General features: G+C 42.1%; 2 protein-coding genes across 4 annotated transcripts in view; one reads left to right on the forward strand and one right to left on the reverse strand.

Annotated features, from left to right (window-relative positions):
- The window catches only part of LOC135244433 (probable JmjC domain-containing histone demethylation protein 2C), a 50,935-nt gene extending 41,661 nt beyond the window's left edge, over nucleotides 1-9,274 (reverse strand). Inside the window, exon 1 of the mRNA XM_064316692.1 lies at nucleotides 8,904-9,274. Coding sequence (XP_064172762.1) covers nucleotides 8,904-9,059 — 156 coding nt within the window. The 5' untranslated portion in view covers nucleotides 9,060-9,274. The remainder of the gene's footprint in view (nucleotides 1-8,903) is intronic.
- Nucleotides 9,275-10,154: 880 nt separating this feature from the next.
- LOC135244398 (receptor expression-enhancing protein 3-like) lies at nucleotides 10,155-19,463 on the forward strand. 3 transcript variants are annotated; one of them, XM_064316635.1, is made up of 8 exons: nucleotides 10,155-10,239; nucleotides 11,746-11,818; nucleotides 13,850-13,926; nucleotides 14,167-14,287; nucleotides 15,053-15,166; nucleotides 16,453-16,597; nucleotides 17,263-17,405; nucleotides 18,695-19,463. In XM_064316635.1, exons 3-8 carry the CDS (start codon nucleotides 13,859-13,861, stop codon nucleotides 18,764-18,766), a joined length of 663 nt encoding a protein of 220 aa, XP_064172705.1. In that variant the 5' UTR covers nucleotides 10,155-10,239; nucleotides 11,746-11,818; nucleotides 13,850-13,858; the 3' UTR covers nucleotides 18,767-19,463. The 3 variants fall into 3 exon arrangements, with proteins under 3 accessions (XP_064172705.1, XP_064172704.1, XP_064172703.1); XM_064316634.1 differs by lacking the exon at nucleotides 18,695-19,463 and adding an exon at nucleotides 18,170-18,649 and having other exon boundaries at nucleotides 10,161-10,451; XM_064316633.1 differs by having other exon boundaries at nucleotides 10,163-10,451.
- Nucleotides 19,464-19,620: the final 157 nt, after the last annotated feature.

Below are 19,620 nucleotides of genomic sequence, written 5' to 3' on the forward strand. Positions count from 1 at the left end.
AAATCCAGCAGATCCGACACACATTAATGTGACATTGTAGGTAATGTAGCATTATAAGTGGTTCACTAAGCACAATGTAGCATCGGATAGAATGTCTAGAAGCTTCTCCCTCTTCACAGGCAGCCCAGGACATGGAGTAAACTCTACTGACCCAAAAACACCCCTCTGATGTTTCACCTGACCTCTGAAGGCCTTTTGTAAGTGTTGCCACTGAATCACAATGAAGATAAACCGTATTCCTTTAAGATGAGCTGTGAAAAAAACACTGATTTATAAGCAGGTTTGTACTGGTGTTCCAATGAGCCCCATGGTTTAAGGATGGAACGATGAGAGTATCAATGGTTTCTGTTAACCCTGCTTCCTAAGACTAACTGACCAGCAGTGGCTGGGGAGTGATCACCAGGGCCAGCCTGCCAGCCCACGTACACAGATACAGACAGACAAACAGACAGAAAGAGAGACAGGAAGAAAGTCCTTATCTTTACACAATGACAAAGACACACACAGACACACACAAACACACACACAAACACACACACACACACAGTCAACTGAAAGTGCTAACCCAACTCTGAGACCAAAGGAGTGTGTAAGGTTAGGACAGGAAATGATTTGATTACTCTGCTAACCGTGTGACAGATATAATTAATGTTCCATGTAGGATAATTGTCATAAACAGTGAGGCATAAATATGACTATGTTGAAGCACCTGAATGTGCTCTGCTGTTTTACGACTACCGATTAGCATTAGCAGCGCAGGGGGAAGGATTTTTGAGCCAAATCTAAATCTTATAAGTACACGTCTAAGTAGGGTTTACACTGAGCTAGTCACAGTGATTAAAAGGTCAACTCGTTACAGCCAAAAAGATCTATGACAAAATTAAGGCTGTATTAATGTACTTTTTGTGAAAAATCTCACACTTCATTTAAAGTCTTAAATGTTAATAACAATATACTAAACTGATTTCACAATAGTGGTTGCTATGGAGACTGTATGAAAGAGCACTGCACAGCAGGTTCGAGGCCATTTCAGTTCAGGAAATGAACTGGAATTCACTCAATTAACCAAAATGTCCTCATAGAACTTCATGGGCATTTATAAATAAAGAAATATCATTTCAAATAATAAGCAAAGCTTATTAATATCTTAGGTACAGTGCCAAGAAAAAGTATTTGCACCTTCTTCATTTCCTCTGTTATTGCATATTTGTCACACTGAAAGGTTTCAGATATTTACACGAAATGTAATATTAGACAAAGGTAACCCGAGTAAACGCAAAATAAATTTTTTGAACTATTATTTAGTTTATTTAATGAAAAAATGTATTAAACACCCATAAACCCAAGAACTGGTTGCACCACTTTCAGCAACAATAACTGCAACCAAACACATCCTTTAATTTTATGTTTTTCACATTGCTGTGGATGAACTTTAACCCACTCCTCTTTGCAGAACTGCTTTAACCCCTTAACACAGATGTCAAATCTGCCCAGTCTTCACCCATTTAGGTAGTATTCTATTCAAAACTTTATAACTTCAGATGTGAGCATCACAGAGACTTTGAAAATAGTTCAAATGAAACAAGACACTTGTACCATTTACAATACTAATTAGTTTATATCCATGATTTAAGTATAAATAAAGTGCCATAAATTGTCCTTTAGTTTGAAATGAATTACTGAGAGATCACAAAAATAAAACAGGTAGAACTACACATGTGCTGGATTACATTCCTTGATCACAAATGTACAAAATCTGAGGGTGATACACAGAACTAGCCTACTAAATATCTATGAAGCAAAAAGTAAGCAGATTACTCTGGTGGTCCTTAGTGTTTCCAAATCTATACAAAATGTCTAAATTGTGCATTACTGTAAATCATGAATCAAATGTTTTGACTCACTTCACTCCAAGAAAAATTCTAGGTTCATCTAGCACATATCACCACACAGTAAATGATAATGAGTAGCCTATTTTCCATGCCCTAAGTGACAAGAACAGCCTATAGAGATACTAAGACCCCACATTATGTACAATAAGATTACAATAAAATAATGTTCCACCGTTAGAAAAATGTTGGTGATGTTCTCGCTTTAGGGTAAACTGGTCCAAACATAACACATGACTGAGTTACCTGTGAATGCTTACACTGCGGCATGTTAAATGCCCACAGAGTGCAAACGTCCTGAAAGACACTCCATTTCATTGTGCCTTATTCACAAAAATTTCCCAAAATTATTCTTACTTTTATTCTTTAAAATTTTCCAATGAAAAACCAATATGGAATGCAAGATTATTATTTTTTGGTTAAAGGCAGACCGGGATGAAAGGAAGACAGAGAAAGATACGCTGCATTATTTTATATTAGAGAGGCAAGTGTGTAAGCTCTGATTTGTACAAGGTACTTTCTCTCAGCTCCCGCTCTAATTCAATTCACATGTCCGTACATGAGAGAGGGAGAAAGACAGAGAGAGAGAGAGAGAGAGAGAGAGAGAGAGAGCAATACCATTTAGAGGGACCTTCGTAAGTGAGCTTCACCAGAACCAGTTAAAGTTCAGTCAAGGAATTTCACAGTAAAAACAAGGCCTCATAAAGCCATTACAGGACCTGTGGCTCAGGCATAAAGCCATTACAGGACCTGTGGCTCAGGCATAAAGCCATTACAGGGCCTGTGGCTCACACATAAAGCCATTACAGGGCCTGTGGCTTACACATAAAGTCATTACAAGACCTGTGGTTCAGACATAAAGCCATTACAGGACCTGTGGCTCAGGCATAAAGCCTTTACAGGACCTGTGGCTCAGGCATAAAGCCATTACAGGACCTGTGGCTCAGGCATAAAGCCTTTACAGGACCTGTGGCTCAGGCATAAAGCCATTACAGGACCTGTGGCTCAGGCATAAAGCCATTACAGGACCTGTGGCTCACGCATAAAGCCATTACAGGACCTGTGGCACACACATAAAGCCATTACAGGACCTGTGGCTCACGCATAAAGCCATTACAGGACCTGTGGCACACACATAAAGCCATTACAGGACCTGTGGCTCAGGCACAAAGCCATTACAGGACCTGTGGCTCAGGCATAAAGCCATTACAGGACCTGTGGCTCAGGCATAAAGCCATCAGGGGGCCCAGGGCTCAGTACATAATGCTGTCAGATGACTCCTTCCACCCCAGGTTTCCCAGGCAGTGTACTGTTCTTTGCGTGAGCAATAAAAAGCATAGGCCTCCCCCTCATCTCTCAGGGCTGCTAAAACTGTGATCAGCAACCACAGCCATTACTTAAGTGTGCCTCTGCGTGTAGCACTTCCCGGGAAAAACACTAGGTTAGAAAAATAAAAATAAAAAGGGCTGCACTTTTCAACTGCCTCCAACACAAAACAGCTTCAAAAGGAACACTAGGGCCAAATTAATAAATAAACTCATAATAAGTCATCAGAATTCTTTCTATAGTGTTTAGCAGATTCCCCTGAACTAGAGGACAGAACCACATTTGGAAAAACTTTGGGTTTCTTGTTACGGACGTAGGACATGATTGGTGGAGCTCCTCTCTGGTTTCTAAGCGAAAGGTGATGACACCAATGTGCCATCCCTATTCTATTATCATCCGTTTCACTGCGGCTGGATGCCTCACCACATGGCCCTGCACATAGTCTCAATTCCAGATGCTCGCTCGCTGACAGAGCATCTGGAAAATGTAATTCACTTTTCTGGCATTGGCTTCCCGTAACCCAATTGGTGGCTGCTGAGTTCTGCCGCCAATTTTGGTTGGCTGGGCAGGTTTATTGCTTCACACACCCACCGCAGAAACACCGGGCTGACCCCTCCCCCTGACTGGAACTTCTCGTAGTCCGTCCGTATTGACCCTCCCTCTCAAACACTGGTGGATTACAATGCACAGCTTTCACACTATGGCAGCATCTCAGATGAAAGGCAGCTGCTTCGCTGCCTCACTTCTGCTCACGCTCCCTTAGAATGAGCCAGGCATCACCAGTATCACATATTCAGCAGTGAATCAACTGTGCCGTTTACAACAGACCACCTCAGCTGAGAGCTCCCAAAATGTGGCATTTACTACAGATCAGCTCACCTGTGGCATTTACTACAGACCACCTCACCTGTGGCGTTTACTACAGACCAGCTCAGCAGTGGCGTTCACTACAGACCAGCTCACCAGTGGCATTTATCACAGACCACCTCAACTGTGGCATTTACTACAGACCAGCTCACCTGAGGCGTTCACTACAAACCAGCTCACCTGAGAGCTAGAACACACATCTGTTTCCAGGTTGCAGGTGAACAGGCACTGTAAAACAGGTGACCACATTTTCCCAAGGGAAAGGAGAAGCTGCTGGAAGAGCAGTCTGCTCCCGCTTCATTCACACGCACTGTCAGAGTATTGTGATGCAAGGCCAGCGCTCCCTAAAGCAGCGCACAGCTCGGCTTTCACACTGTCAGGCCTCCAAGGCAGAGCTGGAGACAGATGGTTGGCTGACTGGCTGTGCTCAGTGTGGAGCGGGCACAGAAGGGACAACCCCCGCCTTCCCCCTCCCCCTCAAAAGACCTAGCCCTCCAACCTGAGCTGCTTTCATACCTCCACAGCCACCCCCTCCAACCCCCCCGAACCATTAGCAGCACCCTGGGAGACGCACTCATAGCTGCAAAAGGACGTGCGAATGGGCCAGGCTGCCAGCACTGCTGTTAAAGTAGATTATACTCTCTCTGACACGCAGCTCAATTCTCTCTTCAGTAAAGCCTAGTGAAACGTGGCTAGATTTGCCACACACAGTACCAATGCAAATGGATTAATGCCAGTTTCAGGGACACAATACCGCACCTTTACTGTCCATTTCCATGGAAATTCATTTAGCAAACGTAGGTCAGCAACATAAGAAAGACAACACCACAAGTACACACGCAACGGTCACTGAACACAGTGGGAGACAGAAACATGATGCATCGTACACAACATACATTATTAACACAACATACATATAACATTCACATAGACCTCGCACATTGTACGCACACAGGGATATCTACCAACATCATGTCTGGGGCAAATGCCTTCCGAAAAGCCCTGGAAATAACCATGTGCACCCCCAGCACCGTGCGGAGGAGCTGCCTGTACACTAGCTCTGTGCCCCCCTTCCTGCTTTCACTTTATTTACTTTTATTTAACTACTGCAGGATAAAAAGTATCTCTCTGTCTGTCTATCCATCCATCCATCCAGTAGTTCAGTGATTAGGGGATTGGGCTTGTAGCTCAGTGTTTGTGGGTTTAATCCTCAGCTGGGGCACTGCCATTGCGCTGTTCAGCAGGGTACTGAAGCTGCAACACTTTAGTAAATATACCACACCGTTCACCCAAAAAAACACCTAACTGCAGTGACACCGCAGTGTGCAGCTTTCAAAGCTTGACTTTCTCACAAACATATTTCAGAACACTACACATTAAAACGTTACAGCTGCAAAATATATTGTGTTCAGCTCAATGAGATTTAGGAGAACTCCAGCCCTCTGGATTCTATGATGAATCTCATTCAAACTCATCAAATCGGATCATTTTTTCCCTGTCTTTCTAAAGCAATGAAAATCTTCAATATAACAAGGAAAAAATCTGTCTGGCCTGCAGCTCACACCACAGCCTGGCAGAGCCTCAAACATCTGCTGAAGGTCAAGTTTCCACTGCGGGGAACCAATCAATGGAGCCACAGAAAACTCTCCCACAACCACAAGAAATTCAAAACAAAGAAAACTGTTTCACATCAGAAATGACTTCAGCCCTAAATCTGGAAGAATAGTCATGTTCCACACACACTGTCCCTCAGAGAGAGGAGAACTTCCAGAGAGCACACTTTAGGAAAAAACTGAAACGATGAAATGCACTTTTCAACACTACACTCAATCCAAATAAGCGTAATTTATCCACTGAATACCTCTGCGTTACTCCACTACCAGTTTTTACTCCTCCAGCACAACAGTCTATTAGCAATGAACTAGGCTACTTATTGGGCTAGCATTCGATTTTAAACTGAAAAGAACACCACACCAAAAAATGATGGAATGCACCATTTTTTTAGCTTTTCTTTTGCAGTTGTTGTTTCAGGTAAACAAGTGGAGTTCCAGCTACATTCTGATGCACCAGGGAAATGTGGGATCTTGCAACAATGACATAGAATAAGACTGAATACCATCTTCTTAAGCGAACAACATGATTTTCCATGTTTGCTGTAGAATGCTCCAATGGGTGCAGGTCCTCAAATGCTTAAAGTGAGGCGATTAAACCAGGACTGCAGCACCACCACATCACCAGCAGTGCTGAACTGCACTTTGATGTCACTACGCAAGCACAAGGAGTGAAATTCTGGGGTGGAGACCATTTATTTAGTTTTAGTAAAACTACGCACTGAGAAATAATATAAAGTACAGTACGCCATGCGCATGTGGTTGTAATTAAGGCCAAATTAATCAAAAACACACAAAAAAAAGATCAGCAAAAAGAGATGAAGTCTGGGGATACATGGTTTGTTTCTCATTTCAGTTCCACCTCCAGAAATGATGAACAATGAAAATGACGAATTTGCTGACTCAGAAATGCACACGTGCCTGTAAAGTAAACAAATGATCCTGTGTTGGGTTCCCTGGGGCCGCTGGTGATAAGGCAGTAGAACTGAATAGTCTGGGAAGCACAGTTTGGCGAGGTTCCTCACCCTCGTCAGCATTTCCAACTGGCAGTCTTTTAAAATATTTTAGGCAACAGCTCCTCCAGTTTCTTGCTCCCACTGGCTGAAATGTGATTCATCGTCCATTTAAAACAGGCCCTCCCTCTTGTATTGTTATATGCATTCAGGCTCACCTTTACGCTTTAGGTCACATAATCAAAACAAGTCAATGCAGCCCATAGGAAATGCGTGCAGTTTTTTTGAGCTGAGTACTCCTGGTCTGTGATGATATTTATGCAACTGCAAGTTTCAAACTGTAGGGCAAGGGACAATTCCAAAGCTATTTCCAACACAAAACATTAAAATAATTTGCAGAATAACAAGGATGACTATTTAAAATGTGGTGGAAATCAGAAAGGCATGACTTCAAACTGGCCAATCAGGCGGAACATCAACACTGAGCAGTAAGACCGAAGCGTAAATTAACTGATCAAACACTAACAAATTAAAATGTAATAATATGACCTCCATACAGTCCGTAATAAAGGAATTCAGTTAGCTGCCAATTAATAAAAAGCATTTAGCTTGTATCAGTTAGTAATTCTAATCTCATTAAATATCTCATTAAACAGGGGCAGAATCTCTTTCACGGGGATATGATCATTAAGATTCTTTAGTCTAAGCCATTAATGTGCAACACCTGGACGTGTTACCATTTTATATGGCAGGTTATGTAAGCTAAACGTCAGAAAGTTTGGAAACCTTCAGCTATGCTGTTAAATAGCTGGCTCTGAAATTATACAGCCTGTCAGTCCCCTTACATTGTAGTCAAGATAGCACACATTTTAAAACCAAGTAAAATCTGAATCCTGATCACAAAACCTCTACAAGACAAATGAAAAAGCATTCTTTTATACAATTGTGTATCAGTTAACAATTAACCACACATTGTATTCCATTGTGAGAATTTGTTTAACTATTTACAGCAAATAGAAAGGTAAGGCTGGCACACATACAGTGTATATGCGATAAATAGGCTAAATAATAAAACTAGGTTGTAGAATGCTTAACATCCTACTGCTTCCTATTCTCTTGGTGCAGCCAATGTGTCTGGCATAATTTTAAAAATTTAAGAGGCAAGATGTGACCAGCCTGAGCAATTAATCTACATGTCCAAATGAATGGACTGCATCATTACCATCAAAATGACTGCTTCTGACTGAGAGACAGTGGGATTCACTGAACCTATTCCATAAATAATTAGTAAAATTTCATTACTAATTCTACTGATGTTCTTAAATATTTCCCAATAATGTGTACAATATCCACCATCTTAAATTGTTATGAAAATGTTGTATAAATGCTGATTTATCATTGAAACTGTGAAATACCCTAAATTACATCACTGAACCACAACATAAGGATAAGTAGTAAAAAAAAAGAAAAGAAAAAAAAGAAAAAATAATGTCGCATATAGGCTACCTAAACTAAATGACTATGCATATGGTAAATGAATGACAATGGTTGAAAATCACGATAGGAAATAACAGGCTCGTCATGCACACGGGATTACAGAAAGTATAACGATAATCTTATCTGCATATGAATAGGGACAATTTGTGCCAACTGTGCACCTGTTGCACCAATTAATAAACTTTTTTTTCTTCTAAGAATGAAATGTGACACAGTGCCCAGGTCTATATGCTGTGAAGCCGTAGCGAACTCAACCTCATCTACCGCTGTTATATACTGTAGCTTGCGTTAGATACATTTACTTAAATGGTTAAAGTCGTAGCCTATCTGGAACAAATGTTGGCTGAGTTGCGTGAACTGGCTGAGGAGACGGTTAACTCTGCAGGAAAACAACTAGTAGCCTACTGTCGCTACAGTACATGTTTAAAAAAGACGGGTCGTTCTGTACCATTTAGATAGCTACTGTAGCCGTGCATCATTCACTGTGATAGCCTACGAATTGTCAGTTCTCTATCCGCCCATAACAATCTAACCAACTGACGTAATAAAACCACTAAAACGTGTTAAGGTAAACTATATTGACAGTCAGTTAGCAAGATAATTACACTAGTTGGTTTGCTAGTCACCGGCAACACAACTCCGTAGCAGAACCAGTAAAGATCAGCTTTACATGTCTACATCGCCCGTCCAAAAAGCTGTATATGTCAGCAGACAGATGTGTAAATCCTTGTTTTAAAGATGTGTAAGATAGTACTCCTCACCATGAGCTCCGGGTTGTCACTGTCGCGGTGAGTAACTGCTCGGATTACCCCTGCTCGCCATCTCCAGTGCGCGATCTCACCGAGCTCCAACAGCTCCCGTCCGCTCACGCACAGGAACCGCTTTCCAACCAGCTCCGGGCGCTCTTCCACCCCCATGGAAAATCCTCGCAAAACTTCGAAAGCAACACGCTACGGTGCGGACATTTTTTCTATAAAAGGCTTATTAAATACTAATAAAAAGAAAGAAAAACTGGTTGAGTAGTTTCCGAGTCTCTGACAGTCTAATGTAACGTTAAACAAGATTTAAACGTCTACCCGCCAGCAGCCAGCAAACTAACAATCCTGAGCGGTATGATTCAGTAAAGCCCGTCACAAGCTCCGTACAGTGATATCACTCCGCCCCCACGGCACGTCGGCCAGAAAAACCGCAGTGAACATTTTCCTACGCCAGACAAATTCATTTTATATTTTAGGGGTTTTCGTTTTCAAAACCACCAGAGACAGCCAACCCGATATCCCGTATTCCACACGTAACAACCTGGACACAAGTAGTATGTTACAGCCAGACTGAATTGTGAATTTGAAAAGACGAATTTATGGCACTTAGCTTTGGAATATTTTTAAAAATTATATACATAAAGGTATCCCTACACTTACGTCATCACTCGCATCTGTGTTGACAAGTGGCTATCTTAACTTTCCTATATCCTCAATGTCAAAATGAGGCAAGGCATCACAGAGGATGCAGGTCTGTAAGTAAAGGGCATCATGCAATGTTGTTCAGTTATTTGGCTCTTCCTTGGTTGAGGTGAAATAATGTATTTTTATATTTCATAATTTTACTTTAGTATCCAAGTATAATCTGATGTCTCTTCATCGAGTAACCTATGAAAAAGATGCTTGTATTTGCTAAAAATGTGGTTTTTACTGAATCCGGTGCAAAATGGAATAATCAATTGTCAATTAGTCATTCAATTATTAAATAAAGTTTGCATTGCATTCAACTAAATTTTGTGACTTTGAGGCCGCTTACTGGTGAACTCCAAATAATTTTTATATAAATGAATGTATTCCTCGTAAGTATATTAAGTATGTAACGTTACTGCACTTTACCCACCCTTGGAAACAGTCCTATAAAATTGCCTTGTCGGCTAAACAGACTTCAAAGTGAAGTACAAATTAGAAAGTCTTCGTGTAAGCAATCGTGAAAGTAAACAATGGTTATATTAACCAATCAGGGGTAGGAACGAGCTGTGACCTCACGGAAGGAGTTGCTGCAGGTCGTTGAGTTTTGCAGGGAGGGCTGATGATCACCGAGGCTGGTAGTTAGATCATTGTGAGGATGCGTGATTTACAGTGAATTGTTGTACGAATTGTTTGTTGTTAGTCGTTCTTCGCTTAGCTCGCTAGCTTGCTAAACTGTGCCAGTCAAAGCTTTACTTTACAAAAGCTCGGCTTACTTTGAAAGCTTCACTTTTAGGCCACACCAAATAACGTTAGCCCTGCTGAAAGGAAAATGGTGTCGTGGATAATTTCGAGAGCAGTCGTGTAAGTGAAAACAAATGGTTCTTTATTTTAACTAACGTTAGCTACTTTTATTTACATGCAGTCTGCACCATACTGTGCGTACTTTTTGACAAACATTTCTGGTTTAGATATGGACAGTAACGTTTAACCCTTCTTTAGACTTCTAACTATTTAGTTCAAATAAATGTGGGGCAATGTAACGGTTGTCTAGTTTTGGAGTGCTGAGTGAACTCAGTATGCCGTTATCAGTGTTAGCTAGCTAGCTACGATGGATAGCTCTAAATTATATGAAGTCGTTTTGGATTGAGGTAACCCCAATGACGTTACAGCTGGAATTTGGTGATACTGACAGATGTCACTTGTTACTTGACTTAACGTTAGCTAGCTTGGTTGATAACTAATCAATCAGAAGGTAAATTAATGCTTCGAAATAAACGAGTTTATTTCCAACAAAGTTATCGATAGCTAGTTGGCCAAGTTACATTAAAAAGTTAGTATTGCTGTGTATATTAAAATTTAACTAGCTATTGGTAGCAAACGACAGCTCCATAGTTTATAGAAATGTTTGAATACGTGTGCATAATTTTACCCACCTGACGTTATCTCTAACGTTGGCCAAGTTGCTGGCTAAGGTGCTAATCTATATGGGCTGTTATGTTTCATCGGTCATCTAGTTAATGGTTAATGAATTGATTAAATCAATTCGTTTTTTTTCTAATAATTTACTGGACTTTTGAATGCTGTCTATACGTTAATTTACGTGAAATACCTGAAATAATTCTGTTTGAAATATCGAAGTTAGTACAAGTCTAAACTCCAAGAGTTAGGCTGCTACATAAATATATCGATAATGAGTGTCTGATCTCATTACGATTAACTTGATATATTACTATGGCTTACACCCGACTCCTGTTATGACATTAACCACGTGGTTCATGAAACTGGATCAAAGTGACTTTCACTGTACAATCCATGCCAAAAGTTTTTGTTCAAATTAGTAACCTGCTCCCACTAGTCTCTGGAATCAAATGCATACATAAATAATTATTCTTGCTTTGTGTCAGCTTCTTTGTGTTTAAGTCTGAAATAAATGTAACTTTGTGGCACATTTTACCGTGCTTAAATCACTGGATGATGTCAGTGTGGATAGCTGAACTGCAGTATTCAGTGGCCTGGAGAGATACAACAGGCCCTTTGCTAGCTATGACCTCAGAAGTTTGCAATCACACTGTCCGTGTTTTCTGATCACGGGTTTGCATTGTTTGTAGGACTTGGTCTGTACTGAACATTAAGGTATCTGTCTTCAATTCTGCAGGCTTATCTTTGGAACGCTGTACCCTGCGTACTACTCCTACAAAGCAGTCAAATCCAAGAATGTTAAAGAATATGTAAGTAGAAATTCAGTGTGCATATGTACCAAATGTGTATTAATGAGCTGCATTGGTTCCCTTTTGTTTAAAATAGTTTTAGCAGGAGAAAATCGTATGTGGAGATAATTGTGTGTAGGCTGCTAATAATTAGCATGAGACTGAGGTTTCCTGGCGTCTGAATTGTATTGAGATCAATCTGTAGATGTTCAACCACTTTTAAAGCTTGCATGGTTCAGTTTCATTGCAAATGATTGTGTGTATTGCATGTAATCCCTGGCTGGGGATTCACTGTGTTATTTCCTTATATTTTTGGTTCACTAGTCTGTTGGTGCACCTGAGCATACCATCTCTGGCCCTTCCTGTGAGATGCAGTGTTGCTTGGGAACGGTGTCATGGTGATCACTGATCACACAGCTGTTTCGCGTTGTGTTTGCAAGGCTGTGAACAGTGCCATCCAGCATTTTCACATTTACCTAACCTGAATTCCGTTTTGTACATGGATTTGTTTTGCAAATGGATTGTTTGTCTCCTGAGCGGAGGATCCTGTTGGGTGCAGCAGTTAGACTTGTGGCGCCGCTGCAGTCTTTGTCCTGAGGGAGGCTCCACAGTTGGCTGCACACCACCCCCCCACCCCGACACCCCCCACCCTCACCTCAGGGCTCAACAGCAACTCCTCTGCTGTAGAATACGTGGCTGATTAGCTAGCAAACGACTGACTTCATGCTAACGTACATTTTCCATTAATGTGGCACTGCCTTAAATAAATAAATGAAAATTTCCACCTTTCAATTTGTCAAATTTGGAAGCGCCAAGTGCGCCACTCATCGGCTAATAGAGGAGCACTGCAATCTGACCGTGTGCGGAATTTGAGCCAATGGCACACGCTGTAGGTCACACGGTACTGACTGGAGGAGAGTCACATCTCACTGATGACAACTGACAGCCAGTGGGTAACTGGTGGGTAATTAGAAACTAATGCAGCAGTAACCTGAATCCTGGTGGGCATTAAACTACCCTTCCCCTGGGGGTGGACCTCATTCAACTACCCTACCACTGGGGGCGGAGCTCATTCTAACTACCCTACCCCTGGGGGCGGAACTCACACTGGTGCGGATCACAGTTGCCCAATTCTAGTGACAGCCCCACGGAATGTATGTGCGTGTGGCTGTATTTTATGTGAAGGCATTAGGGTTAATGCTACTTGGTTTAATTTGGTTTTCTGCTGGACTGCAGTCTGAGGTTACGAGCTTGGGATACACCACTAATTGCCCAATGAAAACTGTGAATGCTGTTTGGAAGTTTGTTCCCAGGAGCGCCCCGCTATGGTGTGGTAAATGGCTCGCTAATGGAGTTGCAGGCAGTGTAAGTTCACCGGCGGGTCGCTGATTGCATGTGACGCGGCCCGCCAGCTGGAATTCCAGGGATGCACACTCATAACCTCATTTAACGTTGCCCAGTGATGCTCAAAATTCCACAAATGTCTCAGAGTGGCTGGAATGAGGCAGCCATCTTGTGATCGGGCTGTGCTTGGTTCTGAAATTAAACCAGAAAGACACCTTGAAGTCCTAGAGGAATTGGGCTTATAATTCAGGAGGTTGTTATCGCAGCAAAGGGCAGACCTACTCCATATAAATGCCCATAATTTTGGATGAGATTTTGGATGTCAGGTGTCCACATACTTCTGGCCATGTAGTGTATGTATTATGTCTATTAAATGACCTTCTGGGAATCAATTCCAATAGTAGAAAAATCAAATTATGTGCCACTTAAGTCTGAGGCTGCTTCTGGTATAACTGACCTCTTCCAATACGAAGCGCTATGATGGGATTAGTACTGTGGCCAAAAGCAGTATATGAAACTGAACCTACACTGTAGAGGATAATCATTAGCATGTTGAAGAAATAGTGTATTGTCTGTTATGAGGAGGCATTGTTACTTGGGTTAACCTGTTATGAGACCCTGTTATTTGCGCTGTTCTTTCATCATTGTTGTCTCTCATACTCTTGCATGATGGGAAGTGTGGGCTCTGAAAGTGCTCTTTGTCTGCAGGTGCGCTGGATGATGTACTGGATTGTGTTTGCGCTGTACACAGTGGTGGAAACCATCACAGACCTCTCCCTGTCCTGGTAAGAGATGCACAGAGTTTATTACTATGTGGCCTCCTGCAGATCCTTGGTTTGGATGACTGATGCCAATTGTTACAAAATGGATTATGTTTGCTAGACCAAGCGAGTGCTTTATTTAGTCTTGTAATGTTTTATTAAGCAATGAGATGTGACATTCTTTAATAGTTTTAAGTGCACGGTTAAATGTGAGAATGTTATTGGTATTCTGTCCCCACTGCCTGGGCCTTTTCCTCTCTGTAGGTTTCCTCTGTATTATGAGCTGAAGATCGCCTTTGTGGTGTGGCTGTTGTCTCCGTACACCAGAGGGGCCAGCCTGATCTACAGGAAGTTCCTGCATCCTCTGCTGTCCTCTAAAGAAAGGGTGTGCCTCTGTTTTCCCCTCACCGCTGCTGTAGTCTCTCCTCTGACCTCCCGGAGCCACACTAAACACGTGTGACACAACTCTGGCAGAACGCGTCCTGCCTGCTCTGCCGGGTCCTGTTACGGCACGGTTATGGCTCTGTTGCAGTGCACGGACCGGACATCGGGGTCTGATTTAGAATCAGGACCGCGCCAGTGCTGACTGTGGTTGGCAGTCCCGCTGGGCATGGGGTGGGGCGGAGGGTTCAGCTGTCTCGTCGCTCACTAGCGCCCCCTGTCCTCTCGCGCTTGAAGCGTCCTCCTCCGGGTCTGCCGCGCGAGCCCGTCTCGCGATGAGAAGTGCTGGCTGACAGCCAATGTTTGTCTGCGCTCTCATGAATTGATTTTTGTTCTCCCCTAATAATGTTCTGACCCCAGACGCTCCTTAGTCTACGACACATTATTTGAAATCATGTCCTCAGTAGGCTATTTGATTTTCGTGTCTGGAATAGATTCCATTTTAATGGCTGTAGCATGGATAATTGATTAGTAGCTACGTGTCCACAGACAGCTTAGCCTTTATTATCATCGCAGGCAAATGTTGACCTTTGTTTATGAAGATGCATTCAGTGACAGATGATTGAAGTTGGATTGAAAGATGCTGTACCAGAAGTACTTCTGCTGCACGGACATCACAACAGTCTAACTGGATTAGGAGGCTGTACACTGTTCAACATTGAGACATACTGGTGCATAATGAAAGCTCTTTTTCCGTTTGTATAAATAGGAAATTGATGACTACATCGTTCAGGCCAAAAAGCACAGCTATGAGACCATGGTGAACTTTGGCAAGCAAGGTCTGAGCATAGCTGCCACCGCAGCAGTCACTGCAGCCGTCAAGGCAAGTACAGCTGTGTGTGTGTGTATGCCTGTGTGTGTATGTGCGCGCGTGATTTTGTGTGTGTGTGCGAGTGCGTGCATGCCTGTGTGTATATGTGCGCGTGCGTCTCTGTCTAATAGGACATTTAACGTACATTAGTACTGCTGGGAAGAATAATGCATTAAAAGATTGATACTTTTCAGTTGACAAACTAATAATCTTCCCTAAGAAAAGTGAAGAGCAGCATCTGGTTCAGTGTCCTGGAAGAGCTGAAGATTAATTTTAAACTTGACTGTATTTCTGGCTCCTGTCGTATGTGCCTGTCAGAATGGAGGCAGCGTGTGAGAGCATAGGAGGGGTTTCAGTGGCTTCAGATGGCCTCTAACCGGGAGCTTAGAGATCCATCCCCTTCGGCCTCCACTAGCCCCTGCTCTGATGGCTCTGTTCTGCTCACACGTCTCTGTTTTCCTCGTCCTAACCTTGATGTTGCTCTCTCTCTCGCCCGTTACTGTAAATCAGTCCCCTGGGCCCCGTGCTCCTTAGGCCTGCTCTCTCCACTCCGGCTGAGGTAAAGCCACAGGCTGGGCCACAGCATGGAGGTCCATACCGTATCGCTCTCTCTAATAGGCCTCATCTCACAACCATCCCCATATCTTCAGACCACCACATGCATCATCTCCAGACAGAAAGGAACTTAAGAGCCATCTGGTCAAAGCGTGTGTTGGATGTAATGTGTGAAATATACATGTCCATAGTTTGTCTGTTCTAAAGATCTAACACTCAACAAAAACACTCTGCAGCCTTGTCCATGCATTAAATACATGTTTATATAGTACTAGGAATTATAGGCCTACCTACGACACAGTTTGTGTCTGAAAGTGATTAAAATTCTTTTATTTTACAAATACTACTGTAAATCACTTCTGTTTTTGTCACTGTGGTCAGACACTTCCCAGCAGAGATGTGAGAATTGGCTTTGAAGCTTCTGTAGGACAGTGGAACCACTTTCTCAGTAGTATCAGACATGTACTGTATGACACGCACATTATGTGCACATTTTGGCCATTTTCATCCTTCCGTTCTGTAGAAGTGGCTGCTCTTCTTAAGAAAAAATAAATGAATAAATTCGCATTTCTGTGCAACTTGAGAAAAAACTTAGAGATCAGGTATTTTAGTAAGTGTGAGCACAGACAAAACAACTTGTTTTGCACGGTACATAAGTGCATATAAACTCATGTGGCTGTGTGGATGTTGGCAAACACGTTGTAGTGTTTTTCACTGAGGAAGTGTGAAATGTGCCTCCGCAGGGCCAGGGTGCCATTTCGGAGCGTCTGAAGAGCCTGAGCATGCATGACCTCACTCAGATTCCTGGCCGCGACGCCACCGACCATCCTTTCCCTGCAATCGCCCATCCAGGGAGGAACGCACAAAATCCCTCCATCGACGGCTCTGGTAAGCTTCAGTCTGTACTTAGGGTGCTGATTCAAAATGTCTCCATTCCAAGCAAGGGGAAGAGTCAAGGTTTCAGTTAAAACAAATCATATGTATGTGGAAACAAAGTCTAAAGATTAATTCTAGGAGATGTGTATATATAGCGCCCTCTATTGGGAAATGTGAGCTGGTATGAGAATTAGCATTTTTGCCACAAGCCAAATTTTGAATGTCCTAGTTCAAACCGACCCACAGAACTACAGAAGCGCTGAACTATGGGACCATCTGATAGAGCATATCAGGGCTGCACAAACTGTCTCCAGATTCAAGGCACTTAATGCAAAAAAGAGAAATACAACATTGAATATTGAAAATGATGTGTCTTGTTGTATGCATTTGACAAGTTCTTAACATGTATTTGTTTTATTATACCTTTCCTCTCTCTTAAATGTAATTAAATGTTTTTGTCATTTTTTTCTGTTATTGTAAAACACTTAACCTGTTTACCTGTTGCTCTACATATAATAGTAGTAATAATATAATAATAATAGTTGATATTGTTATATTAGACAAGTGTTTATTAATAACACAAAGCCTGAGCTCCATCCGAGTAGCTGGTTCACCTCTCACTTTGCCTAGTGAAACCCTAAGGGCTGTTTAGCATCATCTCTGGTCTCTCTGTGCAGAGTACTACGCGTACGAGCAGGAGCTGGAGTCCAGGGCGGGCGATGATGCCGACGGGATGTTCTCCGAGGACGAGGCCGTCACCCAGCGGGGCGTGAGGAGGTCCCAGAGCGTGAAGATGACGCGCTCCAGAGCGCGCAAAGAGGTGCGTAAAACGGGTGCACATCACCGCTCCAATCCGCCTCTCTTTACAGTCCGGCTCGGACGCTCGTCCTCTGCAAACATGCCCCAGTGCTGATTTAAATAACAGGTAAAAATGGTTGCACACATGCACTAAAGCCGCTTTTCCACCGCATGGTACCGGCTCAACTTGACTTCTTTGGTTTTCCATCGGGCAAAAGTTGTGGAAAGTACCTGGTACCTTTTTGGTATCACCTCCGTCGAGGTTCCAAACTAGCTGAGGCGATACCAAAAGGTGACGTGAAAACACTGCAGAGCACTGATTGGTCAGAGCAACACGTTTCATGCGGCGTTGCTAATGACGTCCAGCTACATTGACGGAGGTACTATCTGCAGTGGAAAACAAAGTACCTGGTACCAGAAGTGAGTAGTCGAGTAGAGTTGAGCCGGTACCATGCGGTGGAAAAGCGGCTTAATATCACTGCTGGCCAATCACAGGAAAAGTTTTTCATTCGCAGAGTAGTTACTTGTGTAAAACTCTTCAGCCTCGTTGGTGATGCTCGTAGCTTCTTGAATTAACGTCTTTCCAGAGTGTATTTTTAGCCGATAGGAGATTTAAGAATGGTCACTACTTTTCGCATGGTAAACTTTTCACATGCCCCTCGCAGTGGACGTGCTAATGCAGGATTCTGCGTTTACGCACAAAAAAAGAGCCAAAATGCAGGAAATAAATACACTGTTGTCTAAATGCAGATATTCAAAGGTCTTTTTCCCCCCTTATTGTGACAGGTGATGACCCAGGCTTGAGCCACAACAAAATAATCACTCCTGTTCCTTTGAGCCAATCGTCATTCGGTGTCTTACATTTGTGTTATTTATTGGTCATAATATTTATGCAGCCGTTGGCATCATTGCAAGATTCAAAGAGAAAGCGTTTTTTAATATTATGAGCCTGTGTGGGGAAAAAAATTGTTTTGATCAGAATGGCAAACCTTGTAGCTTTTTTAAACGGCTAATCTGGCTATTTCATGCCGCTTCTGTTAGAAGTGTCATAATACAATTATGAAGGACAAACAATTATTGTGCTGTTATTGTGAGTTTGTATAGTATGGCAAAACGGTTATTTTTATCAGAATGCATGTGAATTTGTGTAAATTTTGTGAGTTTTAAATGCCCTGCCTTCTAAAGCTGCAGAATTCCATGGGCTACAGTGACCACTGCATCTGTAATTATTGACAGAATTAAATAAAGCTGAAAATGCCTGAAAAACTGTCATTAAACCGTAATTAAGGCGGTTTAATCAACTTCTTGCAGCCTCGCTATGGATCTCTGAAGCTAAAACCGAAGCGACGGCCAGCTCTGAGCTCTATGACATATGACCCCTGAACTCCGGACCTGACTACTGGTTTGAGTGCTGTATTATTACAACATGTGATGGTCTGTACATTCACAGTCTTTGAGGTGTTTGTGGGTCCTGTTTGTTTCAAAGCAGAATGAAGAAGTTAAATGAAATGCCAGTAACACTGTGCTTTTTTAATCATGAAACACTATAGATCATGGGCTAACAAGTGCATTGCATATGTACATTTCATTACAGAAATGTTTATGGTTTTTAAAAAAAATCTAATTTTAGCTAACTGCCTAAAATATTTTTACGTACTTGAGAAAACACTCCAAAAACAAGTAACCCAAAGTGTGCCTTATTCCTTTTTGGAGAAGAAACACTATAATGTAAATATACATTAAGGTCATTTAATGTGTTTTAAAATGTCTTATGGTGTAATGACCACATTTACAAAACCAGCAGGGCAGGTTTTTTTTCTATTCGTTTTTTGGCTCATTGTATCATTATAATGTGACTATGTTGTATTTTCAGTTGTCATCTTAAGTGGAATGTATTCAATTTTATGAATGAAAACCTTGAGTGAAAGCTACAGAGACCAAAGTTCACATCTGTCTTACAGAGGCTTGGCTTATTTAGTGTAAAGTACAAATATGTGTGGAATCTGTGTGTTGCATTCATTGTAAAAGTTAATATTCGCAAATAAATTTGGATGTGTGCATACTGTGCACATGAAGTGAATTGTTTTTCTGTTACTCATGGGAACTTGTCTGCTTTGTTCTGCTTTCAGTAAGTCAGTTACTCTTTCAGGCTCCAAGTGGGAAAGTGCATTATATTTTGAGAATTTGTTTGAAGCAGTTTGCAGTCTTAAACACAATATTTCTAGATCTAGTTATGT

The sequence above is a fragment of the Anguilla rostrata genome, chromosome 18, assembly GCF_018555375.3.
Source record: "Anguilla rostrata isolate EN2019 chromosome 18, ASM1855537v3, whole genome shotgun sequence".
In the NCBI taxonomy this organism is placed as follows: Eukaryota; Metazoa; Chordata; class Actinopteri; order Anguilliformes; family Anguillidae; genus Anguilla; species Anguilla rostrata.